Here is a 21376-nt window from a genome sequence, read left to right as displayed (position 1 = left end):
TACAAAATAATGCCATTTGGATTGAAGAATGCAGACGCCACCTACCAAAGGGCAATGGTAGCTTTGTTCCACGATATGATGCATAAAGAGATAGAGATATATGTGGATGACATGATTGCAAAATCTCATACAGAAAGGGATCATACTGTTAATCTCAAGAAACTGTTCGAGAGATTGCAGAAGTTCCAGCTCAAGTTGAATCCTGCAAAATGCACTTTCGGTGTAACTTCTGGGAAATTGTTGGGGTTTATAGTAAGTGAAAAAGGAATTGAAGTGGACCCGGATAAAATACGAGCTATTCAAGAGCTACCACCTCCCAAAACGTAAAAAGAAGTGAGAGGATTTTTAGGGAGGTTGAATTACATTGCTCGATTTATATCCCAACTCACCTGCAAATGTGATCCAATCTTCAAGCTGCTTCGGAAACGATACCCAGGAGAGTGGAATGAAGAATGTCAAATAGCCTTTGATAAAATCAAAGAATATCTCGCAAATCCACCGGTGTTGGTGCCACCGACGGTCGAAAAACCTCTTATTTTGTGTTTGACTGTGAACAAGAATTCTATGGGATGTGTATTGGGACAACATGATGAAACTGGGAAGAAAGAACGAGCCGTATATTACTTGAGCAAGAAATTCATGGAGTATGAGTCTAAATATTCTGCGCTCGAAAAGATGTATTGTGCGCTAGCATGGACCGCCCAAAGTCTCCGACAGTATATGTTGTATCACACAACATGGTTGGTGGCGAAATTAGATCCCATCAAGTATATTTTTGAAAAACCCTGCCTGTCCGGAAGAATAGTTCGATGGCAAGTGCTATTGTCTGAGTATGACATTGTGTATGTGTCCCAAAAGTCAATCAAAGGGACCGCCATCGTCGATTTCCTTGCAGATCGAGCTAATGAAGATTATGAATCTGTAAGTTTCGATTTTCCAGATGAAGATTTGATGGCCGTCTTGCATGTGGAAGAGGTTGGTCCCAATGAACTTAATCCATGGAAGGTGTATTTTGATGGAGCATCCAATGCTTTGGGGCACGAAATTGAGGCAGTGTTGATTTCTCCGAATGGAAAGTACTATCCAGCCACGGCAAGATTGAATTTCAATTGTACTAATAATATGACGGAGTATGAAGCGTTGGTAATGGGATTACAAGCAGCAATTGAGATGAAGGCTGACGCGATAGATGTTTATGGAGATTCAGCTTTAATGATATGTCAAATGAGAGGCGAATGGGAAACTAGAGATTCTAAACTAGTTCCATATAAAAAGCTGGTTACAGAATTAAGCAAACAGTTCAAAGAAATTAGCTTCAACCATTTGCCTCGAGAAGAGAATCAGATTGCTGATGCTTTGGCTACCCTCGCAGCGATGTTCAAAATAAAAGAGACGGCTGATGTACGCCCTTTTAATTTAGAAGTCCGTGAAGTCTCCGCACATTGCTTGAATGTTGAAAAAGAGGTTGATGGTAAGCCATAGTATCATGATATCATGCAATACATCAAGCACCAAACATATCTTGAGAATGTCACGGACAATGACAAGCGAACTCTTTGGAGATTAGCAATGGGTTTCTTCCTTAGCGGAGAAGTGCTCTACAAAAGGAGTCGAGATCAAGTACTCTTGAGATGTGTGGATGTTATGGAAGCCAACAAAATAATGAAAGAAGTCCACGAAGGAACTTATGGAGCTCATGCTAATGGACATATGTTGACTAGAAAAATTATGAGAGCTAGTTATTATTGGTTGACATTGGAATCAGACTGCATAAACTTTGCTCGAAAATGCCACAAGTGTCAAGTATACGCTGATAGAATCCATGCTCCACCAGCCCCATTGCATGTTTTCACAGCACCTTGGCCATTTTCAATGTGGGGAATGGATGTGATTGGACTTATTACGCCAAAAGCCTCTAATGGACATCGATTCATATTGGTGGCCATTGATTATTTCACGAAATGGGTAGAAGCAGCTTCCTATGCCAATGTGACACAAAATGTGGTGTGCAGGTTCATCTAAAAGGAGATCATATGTCGGTATGGGCTTCCAGAAAGGATCATTACGGATAACGCAAGTAATTTGAATGGTGCGATGGTGAAGGATGTTTGCGCTAAATTCAAGATCAAGCATCATAACTCGACAACTTATCGTCCGAAGATGAACGGAGCGGTAGAGGCAGCCAACAAAAACATCAAAAAGATTGTCGAAAAGATGACTGAAGTTTATAAAGACTGGCATGAGAAACTTCCTTTTGCCTTACATGCATATCGAACTTCTGTGCGTACCTCCACCGGGGTAACTCCGTACTCATTAGTATACGGTGCAGAAGCAGTTCTACCTGTTGAAGTAGAAATCCCATCATTGAGGGTGTTGATGGAGACAGAATTAGAAGATGTCGAGTGGGTCCGCTTCCGCTACGAACAGTTGAATCTGATTGAGGAGAAAAGGCTTGCGGCTCTTTGTCATGGTCAGATGTACCAACGAAGGATGATGCGAGCATACAAGAAAAAAGTTCATCCCAAGCAGTTTCGAGAAGGAGAGTTGGTTCTCAAGAGAATACTTCCTAATCAAATTGATTTTCGACGAAAATGGATGCCGAATTGGGAAGGGCCATACGTGGTAAAGAAGGCTTTTTCAGGAGAAGCTTTGATTTTGGCTGACATGGATGGGGGAGATTTGCCTAATCCGATAAATGCGGATGCGGTGAAGAAGTACTATGCTTTAAAAAAAAAAAACAGAAGGGGTTCGTGCTGAAAATTCGAAAAATGGCAGCTCGTACCTAAAGGAGGAGGAACATGCTGAAAACCCGAAAAGGGCGGCTTGAGGCCGAAAAGCAGGAAGTTAGAATGAAATTTGCGGATGTTAGCCTAAAGGGAACACAAGATGGAGGTAAAAATACACAATGAATGGAGCTCCACAATTTCACAAAATAGGAGAAGTTAAGGAGTCTGCAACCTACAGATTTGCTCAAAGCAGCAAACAAGGACAATTCTTGAAGTCGAATATTAGATTATTTTCTCTTAGTGGTCTAAGTGTTCATTACTTAAAGATCTCATGTTTGCCCTGTAAATTCTGTTTGCCTTGAACTATTTGATTCCTCATATATGAAGTTCTTCTTCGCCTCTTTATTTTAACTCTTTCGTTATTTACCATCCCATGATTCACATAGTGATTGTCATAGAAATGAATGATAATTGGTAAAAGAAATAAACTAATTAAGCAAGAAATTACACTCATTGTTTAGAAAAAGACTTAAGGAAGAAAAAGGAATGGTAGAGCCTTGAACCTAAGGCAAAGTCAGATGTCAAAAGAGAGGGTATTTAGGGAAAATCTGGAGTTACCTAAATTCTACAGGAGGAAAGAAAACAGGCAAAGGAGATCGAAAGCTACAATGAAAAATCGGATGAAGCAAGAGAAGGGTCTTGGAACCTTAATGAATCATAAACATGAAAACGTTTTATCATGTCAATCATGCATACATGCCTAGCCATGCACTCGACAAGAATCAAAATTAATTCATGTCCCAAGCTTTGAGGGTCGAAATTCACTCAACCTAAAATGTTGAGATTGTAAAATTTCAATGGAAGGATTTGAGTCTTTTCATTTCATGTTATTCCAATTAAGTTAGCATTAAAGAATTAAATCGAACCTGTTGTGAGATAGGTCGAGCCTAGATTAAGTCTAGGAATTTCAAATCGAACCTGTTGTAAGATAGGTCGAGTCTAAATTAAGTTTAGAAATTTCAATTTTAAATCAAACCTGTTGTGAGATAGGTCGAGCCTAGATTAAGTCTAGGAATTTCAATTTTAAATCAAACCTGTTATGAGATAGGTCGAGCCTAGATTAAGTTTAGGAATTTCAATTTTGTTTAAATCGAACTTGTTGTGAGATAGGTCGAGCCTAGATTAAGTCTAGGAATTTCAATTTTATTTAAATTGAACCTGTTGTGAGATAGGTCGAGTCAAGATTAAGTCTAGGAATTTTAATCGAATTTGTTCTAACATGGGTCAAGCCCAGATCAAGTCTAGAAATTTCATTTTTTTTAATCGAACTTCTTTTGAGATAAGTTGTGTCTAGATCGATTTGATTAAATCAATTGGCTTCGAGAAAAGTCAAATACGGTGTCTACGTCTTTGCACTATTCTTGATTTTCAAGAATGTACAAAGAAGGGCAACTGTAGACACCTAAAAAAAATAATAAAAAATAAAAAATTTAAATTATAATAAAATAAAATAAAATATAAAAAAAATAATAAAGAAAAAAAAAAGAGGTATGGCTGGGCGTACGCCCAGCCATCCTTTCCCCAACCACCATGAGTAATGGGGCTCTAGCTACCAACTCTTTGGTGCCAGAGCCCCATTACCGGGTTGTCTAAATTTTTGGACAACCCCATTTTAAAGAAGAGGAGAGAGCAAACCAGAGGGGGGAGCACCTGCAAAAAAGCCAAAAAAAAAACTGAAACAAAAAAAAAACCCAAGAATTAACCCCAAAAAAAAAGCAAGCAAAAGAAAAAAAAAAGAAGAAGAGATAGAGAGGTGAGAGGTCGGCAAAGGAGAAAGAAAGAAAGAAGAAGCCAACGGGGAGAAGAAGGAGAAGGAGAAGGAGAAGGAAAGGAAGAAAGAAGAAAAAGAAAAAAGAGAAGGGAGATCCGCAGGGAGAAAGGAGAGAAAGAGAAGGAGAAAGAAAGAAAGAAGAAGCCAACGGGGAGAAGAAGGAGAAGGAGAAAGAAAGGAAGAAAGAAGAAAAAGAAAAAAGAGAAGGGGGACCCGCAGGGAGGGAGAAGAAAAGAAAGAGAAAAAGAAAAAAGAGAAAGAAAGGAAAAAAAAAGAAAGAAAAGGAAAATAAAAAAGAAGACAAAGCAAGTTGACTAAGAAACAAGACAAGAAAAAAAGTTGTGGGCTTTTGAATTCATCTGGGTTTCGTCGGACTCAAAATTAGGTAAGTTTTGCATTTTTTGTTATTTGGGTTATTATATTATTAGTATTAATTTTGTTAGCATTCAATATAGTTTTTACAAAAATTATAAATGTATTTATAAAATAATAAATAAGAAAAAATATATTTAAGAAATCAAATAAATAATTAAATAATAATAATAACGATAACAAGAGTAAGTAAATGCGAAGAATAAAATAAAAAAAGAGAAAGAAATAGTTATATTATAAATATATTTAGATAGTTGTAAATATAATATACATACAAAAATACATGATACGAATATAAATATATATATATATATATATAAAATGAATAAAAAAATGAAATAATTATTGAAAAAATTTCACTTAAGAAAGGTAAAGAGTTGCTTTTTTTTAAGTGAATTTTTTTGGGGTGCAAAGTTCGAGACAGATTTTCACCGAAGTGTCGGGATAAATCCGAACTCTAAACTCCAATACCCGTTAAGTCAAATAGTTATTGTTAAAAAAATAATATATATAAAAAATTTATATAATGTTGCATTGGAATTTAAATTAATAATATTAGTTAATTAGCTTAAATAAATATTACTGAATAAAGTTAATTTAATCGTTTAAAAAAATTAATTAATTGTTTATTCGACAAGTTATATAATCAAGTTAAATGTTAATCAACAATGTTAGTTAAAAGATACAGATCTAAATAAAAAATTAAAAAAATAAAAAATAATAAATAATAAATAATCTAAAATTTTTAAACACATAATTGGGTGAATTATAAATCACCTAAATCAATAAACGCGTGCATGTAGATATCATCATTTTATCCTGTCATAGCATGCCATATTTACCTTGCAAATGGTGCGGGAGTCCCGATGATGGGATTTCCCCAAGGAGCTTGTAGAGAAGAGTTCTTCCAGGGATATCTCTAGGTGAGGAGAATTTCAAGACTTCACCAAAGTGTTGGGATGGTCTTCGAATAATTTTCCAATAAAAGATTACCGACTCCATCATTTAAAATAAACAAGTCATAACATCATTTTACGCTTGCATCATGTGCATACGTAAAACCAAATAAAAAACTCAGTCTGTCAATTTAATAAAAATTTAATTAATAAAATAGGGATTAAATTAAAAAAAGGCTATATTAAGATAACTTAAGATAAAATGGTATCGTTCGTGGAACGGGCGCCACGGAGGTGCTAACCCTTCTCCGTGCGTAACCGCACTCCCGAACCCATCTTTGAAAACATGGACCAGTTCTCGTTCTGTCGACGAATCTAAAATCAATTTAGAACTTCGTCAATAGAATCGGATTAATAGGTGACCAATCACACCTTAGATAAAACAGATTGGTGGCGACTCCTAACCAGATTTTAATTTTCGCTCGCGTTTGGCGGACGGGTTCCCGAACCCGCACGTCACGACACCCCAACCATGGAATAGCAAATACCATGAGGAGCTTGGGTTTAGTTAAGCCTAAGTTTTACCCCATGTTAAGGAATAGTTAATAGTAAATAATAACTATTCCTTATGGCATTGCTTACCAAACAGGGGTAAAGAAAAAACATAAGAATAGACAAGGAATAGCTTAGCTATTCCCTGTACCAAACATGCGGTAAGAATTTGTATGTTGAAACCAAATGCTATATTTTAGAAACAAATATATAAACATTTATACATGTACTTTATTCGAACCTGAAACGAGTATAAAAACTTAATATTCATATTTATCTCAAATCTGAATATAAAATATTTATATTCTAAATAATCAGATTGAATATCATAAAATACCTACTTAAAAGATATCCATTACCATTCTTCAGTCAAGTCTACAAAGTTGTCACACTCTTTAAGGCACATCATCATCTTATATTAATTTTTTTTTCTTTTTTCCTTTTTATCTCGTGAATCTTGGTAACTGCTAAAATGTTGTTGAACAAGGTTCGGAATTAAATGAAATATTGACCTGTTGTATATTACCGGTATACTTATAGTACAAAAAGTTCGAGTACAGGTTGTAATAGGATAAGTTTACGAAATTTGAATACAATGAAGTACAATCGGATATAAGCTCCGATGATTTAGACTTGAACTGCAAGTAAGGTGTCACATCTCGAAATTGAGACATGACACGATCATATTATCTCGAGACTAAGTCTCAAAGTAATATGAAACCTTGCTATATTTTATAATTCTAGAAGTCCTCAAATGAAATCATACTAACAATATTTCATACTTACATTCTCGTCTACGTAATTATTATAGTCCCAATAAAATCTCCAACACAATAAATTAAACAATTAAAACTTAAATATCGATTATACATAATAAGAGTTTCAATAAATTAACAATATCTTAACATTAAGGTAAACTTCCCAATTTGTTTTCTTAGCTTCCATAACTCTAAAGCTCTCAATCTCTAGTCATTTGCAAAACTATAAGTGAAAGAATGAAACCCTACTAAATCAAGCATCGTTTTCTATATACAATATAATTCATTCAAAAAGCATTTCACTCAATCATACTTTTAAACAGTTAAACAAATCATTATATTAAAAATGAGAGATTTCATAAGTTCATAAATCATTAATCATTAAATATCATTCTTAAAATATCTTTCAAGCAAATTATAGTTTCAATATTTGAAACTCATAAAATTTCATCATCTTAGCTACAATCACTATTATATCCAGTAACAAAAGTTGTATCGACTAATCATTCTCATAATCGTTATTAACTATCATGTCCCATTAATAAGTGCATGTACTAACTATCATATCCCGTTAGTATATAAATTAGTCTTGAAGTTTCTATTATTTGGTTATATACTTATGTTTATGGGATAGTAGTTTTGCATTAAAAATTTAAACTTTATTTATATAATTTATTTGTTTATTTATATTTAGTGTAATTTATTTGTTTGTAACATGTTTTTATTATTCAATTTATGGATTAAATCATAGAACAATTTTATTAATAGAAAATTTGTTAGGTTGAATTATAAAAATAAATTTTTTTCAAAAAAAATAAACTAACCCAAACCTGCCCATGGGCTAGCAAGAGGTGGGCTAGGTCGAAGTTTTGATGACCTATGTAAAAAATGAGCTAGCCCGACCCAATTCATATTTTTTCAACTTACAAGCGCTTGGGTCGAGCCAACCCATATTGACAGCTCTAATGATGATCCTTTTTTACTTTATATATATAGCCTTGAAAAGAAATTGAAATCAAAACTTTTTTTCTTGGCATATATGGGATTCTAATGCGGCCTAAATGATGAATGAATTTTGAAGGAAATCAATCAGACATTTCTTCTAAAAACAATTACAATACATTAAAATGATATAAAAGTTTAAAGAATAACTAATGGTACGTTTGGTTGACGGAATAGACAGGAATAAAATAGAATAGTTATTATGTGAGAATCGAATGAGATGAAAATTGAATAGAATTGTTATTACTTAATTTGGTACGACAAATAAAATAAAACAAGAACAATTATTATGATTTATTACAGTGTTTGGTTGATAACGATAATTTTAGAATAAGAAAGGAATAGAAAATAAAAAGATAAAAATACCTTTTATTATTTATATGATTATTTATTTAAATTAGATTTTTTAAATATTAATAATTTATAATCTAATTAAAACATTAATAATTAATTATTGAAATATTAATATTTTAGTATAATTTAATTATTAATAGTTTAAATATTAATATTTTATTTATAATTTAATATTATTACGATTAAAATATTAATAATTTTAAATTTACAATATTAATTTTTATAATATATAATTAAAAACTAAAACTTTTTATTATAATAATATTTATTTTTTAAAACAACAAAAATACTCTTCACATAATTTAGTAAAATTTATACCAAAGACAAATAGGGACGATAGGGCTACCTTTTCAATCAATCTCTAGTTATTATAAGCAAATTTTTTTTAATTATTTAATTTTTATTTTTATTAAAAATTTAAAACTTAATAATTTATTATTAAAATATTAGTATAATTTTTATTTTTTTCTTTATTTGCATTTTTTATTTTTTATTTATACTCATTAAAATTTTAATATATTAATATTTTAATCATATTAATATTAATAATGTTTAAATTATACATAAAATATTATTATTTTAAAATATTATTATTTTATAATTTATAAATAATTTTTTTATTCTATTTTTTTCCTTTTTCCCTTCTTCTCCATGGGCCAACCACCAGAAATGTGACCGATGTAATGAAACGTCGATCTGACGCATCATGTGGTCAGATCTAGCCATTAAGGCACCAGATCGATGCTTCTCGCAATTGGATCTGGTTGCGGAGTGTCAGATCCTACAGTGAGGATTTAATCGGGAAGCACCGGATCCGATGCTTCCCGCGGCCAAATCTAGTCGTGGATCCCAAATTCGATGACTTTACGATTGAATCTTGTCAAAAAGTACTAGATCGACGTTGTCCGACCATATTCGGTAGTGGAACCATCGTCGTTGACTCATCGTCGTCGCCGTCCGTTGCTGCCATCATCCTCCAGTGATGAGTGCAAATTAAAAAGAGAATGAGAAAGACAAGAACGTGAGAAGAGAGAGAAATAAGAAGGAAAATGACAAAAAAAAAAATATTTATATGTCTAAGGTTGTAATATTTATAAGTTATAAGAGATATTTTAGTCTTATCAAATTTTAAAGCTATTCCCCCAACCATGGAATAACAAATACCATGGGGGGCTTGGGTTTAGTTAAACTTAAGTTTTACCCCATTTTAAGGAATAATTAATTCTAAATAATTGCTATTCCTTATGGCATTGCTTACCAAACGAGGGTAAAGAAAAAACATGAGAAACCAAACATGCGGTAAGAGTTTGTATGTTGAAACCAAATGCTATATTTTAGAAACAAATATATAAACATCTATACATGTACTTTATCCGAACCTGAAACGAGCATAAAAACTTACTATTCATATTTATCTCAAATTTGAATATAAAATATTTATATTCTAAATAATCGGATTGAATACCATAAAATATCTACTTAAAAGATATCCATTACCATCCTTCGGTCAAGTCTACAAAGTTGTCACACTCTTTAAGGCACATCATCATCTTATATTGATTTTTTTTTCTTTTTTTCTTTTTATCTCGTAAATCCTGGTAACTGCTAAAATGTTGCCGAATAAGGTTTGGAATTGAATGAAATATTGACCTGCTATATATTACCAGTATATTTATAGTACAAAAAGTTCGAGTATAGGTTGTGATAGGATAAGTTTACGAAATTTGAATACAATGAAGTACAATCGGATATAAGCTCCGATGATTTAGACTTGAATTGCAAGTAAGGTGTCACGTCTCGAAATTAAGACATGACACGATCATATTATCTCAAGACTAAGTCTCAAAGTAATATGAAACCTTGCTATATTTTATAATTCTAGAAGTCCTCAAATGAAATCATACTAACAATATTTCATACTTACATTCTCGTCTATGTAATTATTATAGTCCCAATAAAATCTCCAACAGAATAAATTAAACAACTAAAACTTAAATATCGATTACACATAATAAAAGTTTCAAGAAAATTAACAATACCTTAACATTAAGGTAGACTTCCCAAATTGTTTTCTTAGCTTTCGTAACTCTAAAGCTCTCAATCTCTAGTCATTTGCAAAACTATAAGTGAAAGAATGAAACCCCACTAAATCAAGCATCGTTTCTATATATCATATAGTTCATTCAAAAACAAATTATATTAAAAATGAGAGATTTCATAAATTCATAAATCATTAATCATTAAATATCATTCTTAAAATATTTTTCAATCTTTGAAACTCATAAAATTTCATCATCTTAGCTACAATCACTATTATATCCAGTGACAAAAGCCGTATCGATTGATCATTCTCATAATCGTTATTAACTATCATATCCCATTAGCAAGTGCACGTACTAACTATCATATCCCGTTAGTAGGACCATAGAACTAGGTTTAATGTCGATTATCCCACTTCCCAAAGATTATTTCTTAGCTCTTAAAACATTCTTTAAAAATGATCAAAGATTTCATTTTGTTTATAAATTGACATTCGCCATAAAAATCAACCGAAACATTCACAAAATAATGTTCGTCATATGTATAACTCAAATCATTTGTAAATCCATTTTCTATCATATGATAAAACCAAATCATTCATAAATCATTGTTTATCGTATTATTAAACTCAAAACAAAAAATAATCATATGCTTGACCCTATTTTCATATACTGAAAATAATGAAATAAAACATTTGGTTCTTTTAAGAAATATTCATATACGATAGTTTCGAAACAAATAAAGTGTGTGAAGATATACTAACTTCTTTTTGTCCTAACAAATGCGCTTCCTCCTAAATTAATCAAAAACCTAATAACAATCATTTAAACATATTAGAAATAATCTAATACTATAAAATCCATTTATCACCTGAAACTAAACAAAATAACCCAAACTCTGCTAAATTAGAAATTTGAATAGCTTGCACATCATTCACTAAAATGCTCATATCTTAAGCTATGAAACTCGAAATCGAGATTTGTTTAATGCATTGGAAACTGGACTTAATAAGCTTTCTATCCATATAAATCGCAACACTTAGTTCACCGTAGGAAAACTGCAAAAAATTTTCAAAATTGCCCCTGATGTTACTGCTAAGCAGTTTGCACTGTCTTTACAAAAACAAATCATATCTTTAAATAGGAAATTCAAAATCCACTTCCTTTTAGTTCATTAGAAAATAGACTCATGTAACTTTCCAACCATCTATAACTAAACTGTTGAAACTCCATAAATCATTTCATAATCAAGCTCAAAGTGACAGGACAGTTTATGATACTTGATTCTATAGTTAGATTTTTCTTTTCAATTTCAATCCAAATTCTTCAAAATCAATCAAACATTTTTCTTCGATCTAAAAAAGAGTTTTACTCACCTCATAATGATGAATCCAGCAATGATCTTTAATTTTTATTCTCCAAACTTGCTGTTGAAATCCCCTGATCATACCACAAAAAAGAGATTATTGTAAAATTCACTTTAATGCATTTATTTTCTCAACCAAATGAAAAAGGGCTGCTAAACTTAAATGACCAATTTATATTAACCCTAATTTATATTCTAATAAATCCTAGCATAAGAATATGGTTTGAGCTCAATTATTTTTAAGTAACTTGAAAGACCTATTTGTCACATTTTGATACAATGTTGATACATTAGTCCAAATGTCATTTGGGCCGAGTTATTACATAAGGTTGTTTAATCTTCTCAAGTTTTGACTATCTGAATCTGTCAAATGCTTCCCTCTCGGATTGTGGTTGATAATTTGAATTGGTTGAGATATCATTGGCAGTGGCAGCTTTAAGTCTTTTCTGTCTGAACTTCATGTATGTCTGAATGTGTTGGATCAGCACTGATGCTATTAGAGGTTGAGGCAAAAAATGCTTGGTGTTGGTGACCTGTGCAATTGAGATACACTGGGAGAAGACTCTTCTGATCTTTTTAAGTATAGCAGTCGCCATTTCTTTGGCAAGGACCTAAGATGAACAACCTGCAACGTATAATCAAGATAGAAATCATGCTTTCAACTGTCAACAAAGGGAAGCAGTCCTAAATATGCTCATTTGAAGGTAAACTGATCAAGTGACTGACATAACAAACAAGTTAGGTGCAGGAACATGCAAGGCAAAATCTAGAATAGTAGGGAGGTGGTTTAATAAATACTAGCATTGTCTTATTAGTTTCAAAGTATGGACCTAAAATATAACTACTGTTTGAATCTTCCCAAGAATAGCTTTATCAAAATCTTTGTTTCTCCCTCTAAAGAGCAATAAGGTTATAGGTGGCTGCAACAATACTTAAGGAATTGGTGGTGTAATTTCTTTCTAAATTTTCTTTCACCCAAATTGTGAGGCAACATATCCATAATATTTCGTGCCAAGTTGAAGGCCATAAGATTCTGCAACACAAAAGGAGTTACCTGCTTAGTGTTAGTGTCCAATGAAAACTTTAATCTGCCAAAGTTTGTTCAGTGGATTTCAACATAATCTATCTTCACGCAAGGAATGTGAGAAACGATTGGCCAACATACACCTCTCTCTTTGAAATAGTGCTTTTCTAGAAGGGGACAATTTCTGATGTCAAGTACCCCGAGCATAACAGGCAGGCCATCTTTTGGCAAAGATTGAAGCTGAGGGCAATCCCAAACATCCAGTGCTTCAAGAGAAGTGAGATCTTGGAGCCTCTTAGATAGAAATTTCAGATGTTCCAGATGATGGATTCGTAGGTGGACAAGAGTCAAAGGAAGTGTAGAATCTTCTGGAAAAGATGTCACGTTTAAATTACAATCACCAACATTTAAGTCTTTAAGAGATGTAAGTTTGTACAGGCCCCACTTTGGAAAGGACAATGTGATTTTCCTGCAATTCCTGATAGTAAGTGACAGCAGGTTTGTTGGAAAACCACCATCTGGAAAGGATGTTAGGCTTGGACAACCAAATACTGTCAGATACTGGAGAGATGTGAGGTTATGTAAATTGTTGGGTAGGGACTGGAGTTTCTCACAATTGTATATATAAAACCTTCTAAAATTAGGAATAGGCAAGCCACTTTCTGGAAAACACACTAAAGAAGGGCATCCAATTACATGCAACCCAGTGAGATATTTGAACAAGTACAGGCATTCAGGGAAGGCTTGTAGATTGCAGTTTCCGAAAACAATGAACTCAAGTAAACTGTTTTTCTGTAGCAATCTCTCTGAAAGCGACTCCAACTCCATGCAATCCCAAATCTCAAGTTTCTTAAGGGCACCTGATAACTCACCTTCTGGAAAAGATCTGAGAGATGGACATTCAACAATCTCCAAGCATTCAAGATTACCTTTATGGATGCTGCTGTTATCATCATGCATCAGCCCCTTGGGTAGGGACCCCAGATTTGTACATCCACATATAGCAAGGCTTTTAATTTTAGAAGGCAAACCAGTATTTGGAAAAGACAACAATTTTGGGCACCACTTGATTCTCAAATCTTTTAATGATCTGAGCCTATGTAGGTCATTTGGCAGCTTCTCCAGGTTAACACAATCGTCTATCTCCATATATTCTAAGTTGCACGGCAGCTCCTGCTCTCCATCTGTCAACTGTACCAGCTGAGGACAGCTCACAATTACTAAACGCTTCAAACAAGAAAGTTTTTCTAAATTGACCCCCTTTTGCCACAAAGATACAAGTTCAACACAGTCTTCAATTTCAAGAATTTCAAGCAATACCAAGCAGTTGATGAAATTTTTGTGCAAACAAGAAAGATTTGAAATTCTCTCAATCTTCAAGGTAGTGAGGGAGGTAAGGTCAACAACTCTTGTCAGAAACAAATAATCACATTGCTCTAAATGCAATTCACGAAGAGATGGGAGGCTTACAAGTGAACCTTCAAGCCGTGGACATTCAAAAATATGGAGCTTTACAAGCGATGTAAGATGGCTGGGTATATCTCTGACCAACCTGGGACATTTCCAGACCCTGAGCTCATGGAGACAAGGGAACTTTCCTTTTGCTACTTCAAACAGTGTAGGTAAAGACCATTCCTCCCACTCCAACATATTCCCAAACCTTAGAATCTTTAAGGATGGGAAAAGCTTATCAGAAAAAGAATTAGCCCCTAAAAATTCAGGACCTACACGCTTCACTCCACTCATGCCCTCTATGTGCAATTCCTTTAGAAAGGGTAAGCTCCCAAGTGAAGGCAATGAACTGATATTTTGACAATCACAGAGACTCAGGTAGACCATGTTATCAAATGAGGGGTCTCCTATCCAAGATGGGAATTCTGCCCCACTATAACATGAAATTTTGAGTTTTTTCAAATTTCGATGGGGTTCTAGCATCTCAAGAATACTCATTTGATCTTCTCTAATACTTGAATCATTAGAATTATTGCTCCACTTCAGAACTAACTCATCAAGGCCATGCTTCTCCTTTAAATTGGCAAGTCCTGCATCTTGAATATCTGTCACATTTTGCAACTCAAAGATAAAAAGCAGCCCTTGAAGTTTGGACAAGCTTCCGAGCTCTCCTATCCTAGGTCCATTGCCTTTCCCCACGATAAATTTTGGCAATTTCTTGAGATTGACCAAATTACCAATTTTCAAAGGCATAGCCTTCAAATCATCTGTATCAACAATATCAAGATAAAGAAGGTTAACCAGATTCTCTATTCCACGAGGCAATTCAATAAGTTTTTTACATCCACTCAAGTTTAATGTTTGTAAATTGTAGAGTGCACTTACTGAATGAGGTAAGCATTTAATTTTCGTGTGAGACAAATTAAGATACCGTAAGTGTTTCAAATAGCCAATAGAATCTGGTAGCTCACTTATGCAGTAACCACTCAAAGTTAGTACTCTTAAGCGTTTAAGGTTTGGCAGCAACTCCTGTAAAACCGTAGTACTTACGTAGCTATCTGCACCCAAATCTGACATTGAGAGAGGTAATGCTAGGAAAGTTCGTAAGCGTCTCATTGTATAGAATAAGTCAAATCTTTTACGGACATCATACTTATGACGAATGTAGGAAGAGTGGCGAACTCTTTCAAAAAATTTATGCTGCCCAACCTCCATCTTGTCCTCCAAATGGATGCAAACTTCAGCCGCAACAGATTGAGCCAAATCATTAATGAGATCATGCATCACATAAAATGACTCATCACTACTTGATTGTTGAAAAAATGACCTTGATAATAAATCCCGAAAATACTCGGCACCTAAATCTTCAATTTGCTTCATTCCTTTGGTTTGACTGATAAAACCTTCTCCAATCCATAACTGGACTAACTCATCCTTGTCAAATTCATAGTCCTTGGGAAATATTGCACAAAAGGCAAAACATTCCTTCAAATGGGACGGGAGATGTTGGTAGCTCAACCAAAGGGCCGGAAGAATGTCAATCTTCTCTTCAGGTAAATCCCACAGCTTGCTATTCAATATACTTTCCCATTCATGATAATCTGCTTTTCTGCGCAATAAACCTCCCAGAGCTTTTGCAGCCAATGGCAAGCCCTTACACCTTTTCACTATTTCCTCGCCAACTACTTTCAGATTTGGATGATCATCAAAGTTTGTTCTACCCAAAGCATGTTGTGTGAGCAAAGACAAACAACTAGCAAATGACATTTCATTCAAATGGTAAGCAGGAACGGTTCCCACCATTGAAGCAACAGTTTGACTACGGGTCGTAACAATGACTTTACTCCCGGTATAACCTCCTTGGAAAGGACTGAACAGGATCATCAAGTCCTCATACTTCTCATTCCAAATATCATCTAGAACTATCAAGAATCTCTTCCGCTTCAACAATTGGCTTAATTTCACTTGCAGCAAATTCAAATCATTCAAATCGCAAAACTCAAAACTCACCGATTGTAAGATAGTTTTTGTCACCCTAACAACATCAAATTCCTCAGAAACAGAAACCCAAGCTTTCAAATCAAAGAAGCCCTCAACAGACACATCGTTATAAACGAGCTGAGCAAGTGTTGTCTTTCCTATCCCTCCCATTCCAACTATAGAAATCACACCAACCCCTGACTCTTCATTCTTCAGCAACAGTTCAAGAATTGTATTTTTATCCTTTTCCCTGCCAAAAACAGAAGATTCATTAACCAAACTAGTACTTGGCAATCTTCTCACCACTCTATCACTTGTAGACCCCCCAGCCCCTCTTTCCCTCAATTCAAGGCACTCTTTCTGATCAATGATTTCTTGAAATCTTGCAGTTATCTCCTTGATCTTGGACCCCATTTTCACATCAAATTTAACAGCGGATAGACTAAATTTAGTATTAAGGGAGTAAACAAGTTTGCGTACCATGCTGGGATTAGGACTGGCAGCATTCAATTTTTTTGTCAAAGCTTCGGTAGCAAACTCGTCGAGCAAATCATCCACATCGTAAGCCAAGTCTCGAAGCTCAGCTAGCCAGAGTTTAACCGACCGATCCCGATATTGCTTTTCTTCTGCATCTTCCAGCACCGCCTTGATGTTCAGCAGGACTTTCTCCCACTTTTTGAGGTGCTTATGCACCTTCTCTCTGCGTGCAAAGTTGAGCAGATCAGAGGAGGCTAACCGGTCAAATAAAACATCAAGAAGAGCAGATAGGAAGACCTCACAAACACCAGCCATCCAGTATCGTCCTAATTGAAACAATTGAATTGGAGAAAGTCAGTCTGTGCTTCTTCCTCTTTTGTGTGTTTTTTGCATTTTTCTTTCTGAGAAATTCCTTGGATATAGAACAGGGAAGTTTATGGAACATTCCGGATTCTCTCTCTAAGTTTTATTTGCATTAATTATTATCATTAGAGTAGGTGCACACCGACTATGTTAGTGGATGGAAAGAGAACAATAATAATAATATTTTAAATTATATATTTTTATATTTTTATTATACTTAATTAAATTTTTTTAATACCTTCAATTTAGTTAATGTTCTTTTATTTTATCTATTTTAACATCTCATTTCATAATAAAATTACAACAAATATTATCTTTAATTGATGACTATGACTTCTTGTGCACATGAAACTCGACATAATTCTTGACTAGACATAATAAATATTGTTTGAGATGATGTACATATTTCACATATCAATCTTTATCATGTTTAATCTGTCATATTAGATTTTACGTATTCAAAGTAATAATCTATAATCTATAATTATATATTAAAGGTAGAGGTTAACAAGTGTTTTCCTAATTATTCTACATGTGGAGTATTCTTTTTTATCCTCAAAAATAATGTCTGTTGCATTTGTATTATGAAATCAGAATCTAATTATGTAAAATAAAAAAATAAAAACTTGATTGGATTCAAATGAAAGAAAAAAAAACATAATATTTAAAAAAGTTTTTAAATTATTTAAAAAAATTTAAATAAATCTTTAATACTTTATTATGCTCAATCAAATTTTTATATTTTTATTTTAAGTCAAATAAACTCTTACAAGTAATGATTTACTTAATCAAAATATCATTTATAATTTTATGTTGCGTGGTATGTTAACATATTTTAATTGATAATGATGTGATATACTAACATATCATAATTAATTATGACATAATATTCTAATTTAATAAAATAATATAATTATGTGACATTTTTTACTTTTTTTACATTAAATGTTATATCAATGTAATATAGATATAAAATAACAAATGATATTTTAATTAATAGTAATTAATCAATCATTAACGTTTGTTTGATTCAAAATTAAAATATAAAGATTTGATTGAATTTAATAAAAGAATAAGAACTTATTTGATTTTTTAAAAATAATTTATGAGCTTTTTGAGCATTATGTCAAGAAAAACAAAGACTTAAGTGAGTAGAATAAAAACATAAGAGTTTAATTACAAAAAACATATAATTTAGAATTATTTTTGTTACTTTAACTTTTTTTAATATTTATATAAAAATTCAGATATAAATATTTATAATTTAATATTTGATCTTATGATATATTTTTATTTTTAAATAACTCTATCATTTTGTCAATTGAGTTGATATCGCTTAATTCATCAAATGCAAAAATTGTATAACAATTTATAATATTAAAGCTATTATATATATATATATATATAATAGAGACAGTAAAAAGAGAAATTACAAAGTTTCTTACAAACACAAAAAATTTATCAATTTCTTATATCTTTTTATTCTTTTAAACAAAGAGGAGATAAATGAGATATGAATAATCAACCAAGCAACCAAAACAGCTAAATTAATTCAGATTGGAATTATTTTTAAAAGGTATGTTTTATAAATACCAATTAATAATAATTAAAATATTATTTTTTAAAAATATATATTTAATTTATTACCCCTCCCCCAATTATAAATAAAAAAAAATAGTATCAACAGAAGCCCATCTCTCCGGGATTTGCTTCGATAAGCAGCCCCTACCAACAAAACCATGGGTTTTAGCAAAAAAATTAAAACAAAAATAAAAAGCTAAGCTAAATTAGTACTATAAAGTCATGTAATTAAGATAAAATTAAGATGTTTTGTACCTTGGAGAATATCGTAATTTGGAGATAATGCCGTAATGATTAATCGCAGCATCAATTGATTTGTGACGGCAATCGAGATCACTGCAACGATTAATTACGGTAAGACAATAAATTCAAATTAAAATTATATTAAAAAGAAATGTGGGTTTTTGCGATTTAATACCTGAAAAATGCAAGAAAAATTATCGATCCTTGAAATGACTTGCCAGTAGAAGACCAGATCTGCGGCTCGAGGGGCTTAGGGTTTTGGATAAGAGATTGAATAAATACCCTTATAAAAAGAATAAAATAAACTCGATAAATACACATCACATAAGATAAAATAGTAGTAATTTTGAAACCGAAATATTTGACTTTATTATAAATATATGTCGTATACGGTTTTTTTAAAAAAATATTTTATTAATTTGTAATTACGTAATTAATTTTGATACTTCCGTCTTAGAAGTATGTATAAGGGTTTCAGTAAAAAAAATTACAAACTAACCTATGATAAATATTTATTAACCTACTATATATTATAATTGGATACATCATTGAGTTTATAAAGATATGGTGTATTCATTTAATAGTTATATATATTGATTAAGTTTTTTTATATATAGTTTACGGGGGTAATTTTTTAATTTTGTTTACAGAATTTTAATACGGTTTAGTGTATGAAATATTTTTTAAAAAATTATTTCGTAATTTATTTTTTTAAAATTTTTATGAAAATTAATATGAAATCTTTTATTTTGATATATTTTATAGTAAAAGTGTGAATTTTTTTAATAAAGGTGATAAATGTTTTTAATGTAAAAATATAAAAAGTCATTAAAAATAAATGTATAAAATATAAAAAATAAAAAGTATTACATAGACATAATATTTAAAATAGTTCTTAAATTATTTTAAAAAATTAAAATAAATTTTTATATTTTTATTTCAAATCAAATAAAATTTTTTTATTAATAATTGATTTAGTCAAAATGTTAATATTAAAATATTATAATTAATAATAATATAATATATTAATTTAATATAATAATATGATGATGTGATATTTTTTATCTCATATATAAACGTTACGTGAATACATGTAAATATAAAATGTTAAAATAAAAATATAAAAATTTATTTAAATATAATAAAAGAAGACTTATTTAAATTTTTTTTAATAATTTAAGATTTTAGTTAAGTATTATAACTATTAAATGTTAAAAAAATTATTTAAAAAAGAATAAGAAAAATAAGAATAAGAAGAAGACGAAGACGAAGACCGAGTCTACCTTGCTGGATCTTCCTTGATACCCGCCCGGCCTACCCTCGAACACTGGCAGCGGAGATTCGGCGGCAAACTCGTCAAGTAGTTCTACTAACTCGACATCGCACACTACGAAAGTTCCGAGCTCTTCGCGTGACAATTCATACCCAAAAGTACTGCTCGTAGCAGCATCTTCTCTCCCATTTCTTTCAGTAGCACGTTGGCTTTTTTTATAGGCGCACGTTGTCTTCTGGTCCGGCGATGGAGGAGCAAACCGGGAGACTTGCAGACGTGGAGATTCGCCACGTGAAAACAGCAACTCAAAAAGCGTGGAATGGACGGTAGGAGGAAGAAGCAGCGTAGGTCAAAGAGCGTGGAGAGAGGTGAAAATCTGTAGTATGGTTTCTCCATCTCCGACCCAAGCTCACATACTTTGGACAAAACAACGTTGTTGCAGGCAAGTTAGACTTTTCTTCCCTGCCTCATGGGATGTATGTAATATTAGTAATTAATCATTGGTGCATTAACACCCCATTGTCGATAGGTCTGGCCGGCGTTGGTTTGTCTTTTTGCCATTTCCTTGTCAATTATAACACGAGGTGAGTCCGTGCGAGTGTTGACTGTCGGTTCGAATTTAAAAATTTAAAAATTAAATTAACAAATTATATTTTCAATATTAAAATAATGGAAATCAATTTATATTTATGATTCATGAGATTTATCATTGACATTATACATTCTCAAAAATTTTCTCAAATTATTTTAAAAAAATTTAAATTAATCATTTTTTATAAATTCAATTAAGTTTTTATATTTTTATTTTAAATTAAATAAATTATTAATAATTAATTAATTATTATTAATTAAAATATTATTTATCATTTTATGTCATCCTCACTTGAATCTTAAGAATTACTCTCAATTTTTTAATTATTATATATATAAAATTAGAAATATATGATATGATTATCCGATTACTTTTTAACTACTTTTGATACAAAATTTTGATTCTACAATTGATTTACTTGACACTATTGTGATGTTAATATGAAAAATAAAAAATATCACATTATTATTTATTAAAACATATCGATATGTCACA

The 21376-nt window shown here is 32.0% G+C and overlaps 1 protein-coding gene across 1 annotated transcript; it reads right to left on the bottom strand.

The window, feature by feature from the left end:
• Positions 1 to 12050: 12050 nt before the first annotated feature.
• On the bottom strand, positions 12051 to 20440 carry LOC18614577 (putative disease resistance RPP13-like protein 1). The gene is made up of 5 exons (XM_088806719.1): positions 20300 to 20440; positions 19192 to 19299; positions 19029 to 19109; positions 12951 to 17155; positions 12051 to 12521 (listed from the first exon to the last, which is right to left on the bottom strand). Exons 3-4 carry the CDS (start codon positions 19078 to 19080, stop codon positions 12999 to 13001), a joined length of 4209 nt encoding a protein of 1402 aa, XP_088662845.1. The 5' UTR covers positions 19081 to 19109; positions 19192 to 19299; positions 20300 to 20440; the 3' UTR covers positions 12051 to 12521; positions 12951 to 12998.
• Positions 20441 to 21376: the final 936 nt, after the last annotated feature.

This window comes from Theobroma cacao, chromosome 1, assembly GCF_053813885.1.
Source record: "Theobroma cacao isolate CCN51 chromosome 1, ASM5381388v1, whole genome shotgun sequence".
NCBI lineage: Eukaryota > Viridiplantae > Streptophyta > Magnoliopsida > Malvales > Malvaceae > Theobroma > Theobroma cacao.
Note: the sequence above shows the minus strand (reverse complement) of the source record. Positions and strands in the feature narration are given on the sequence as shown.

Excerpts from the sequence above, each read along its gene's own strand:
- LOC18614577 (XM_088806719.1), bottom strand. The coding sequence starts at position 19,080 with ATGCTGCGATTAATCATTACGGCATTATCTCCAAATTACGATATTCTC. Across the intron at positions 17,156-19,028 it reads AAATTACGATATTCTCCAAG|GACGATACTGGATGGCTGGT; the intron begins GTACAAAACATC and ends TGTTTCAATTAG.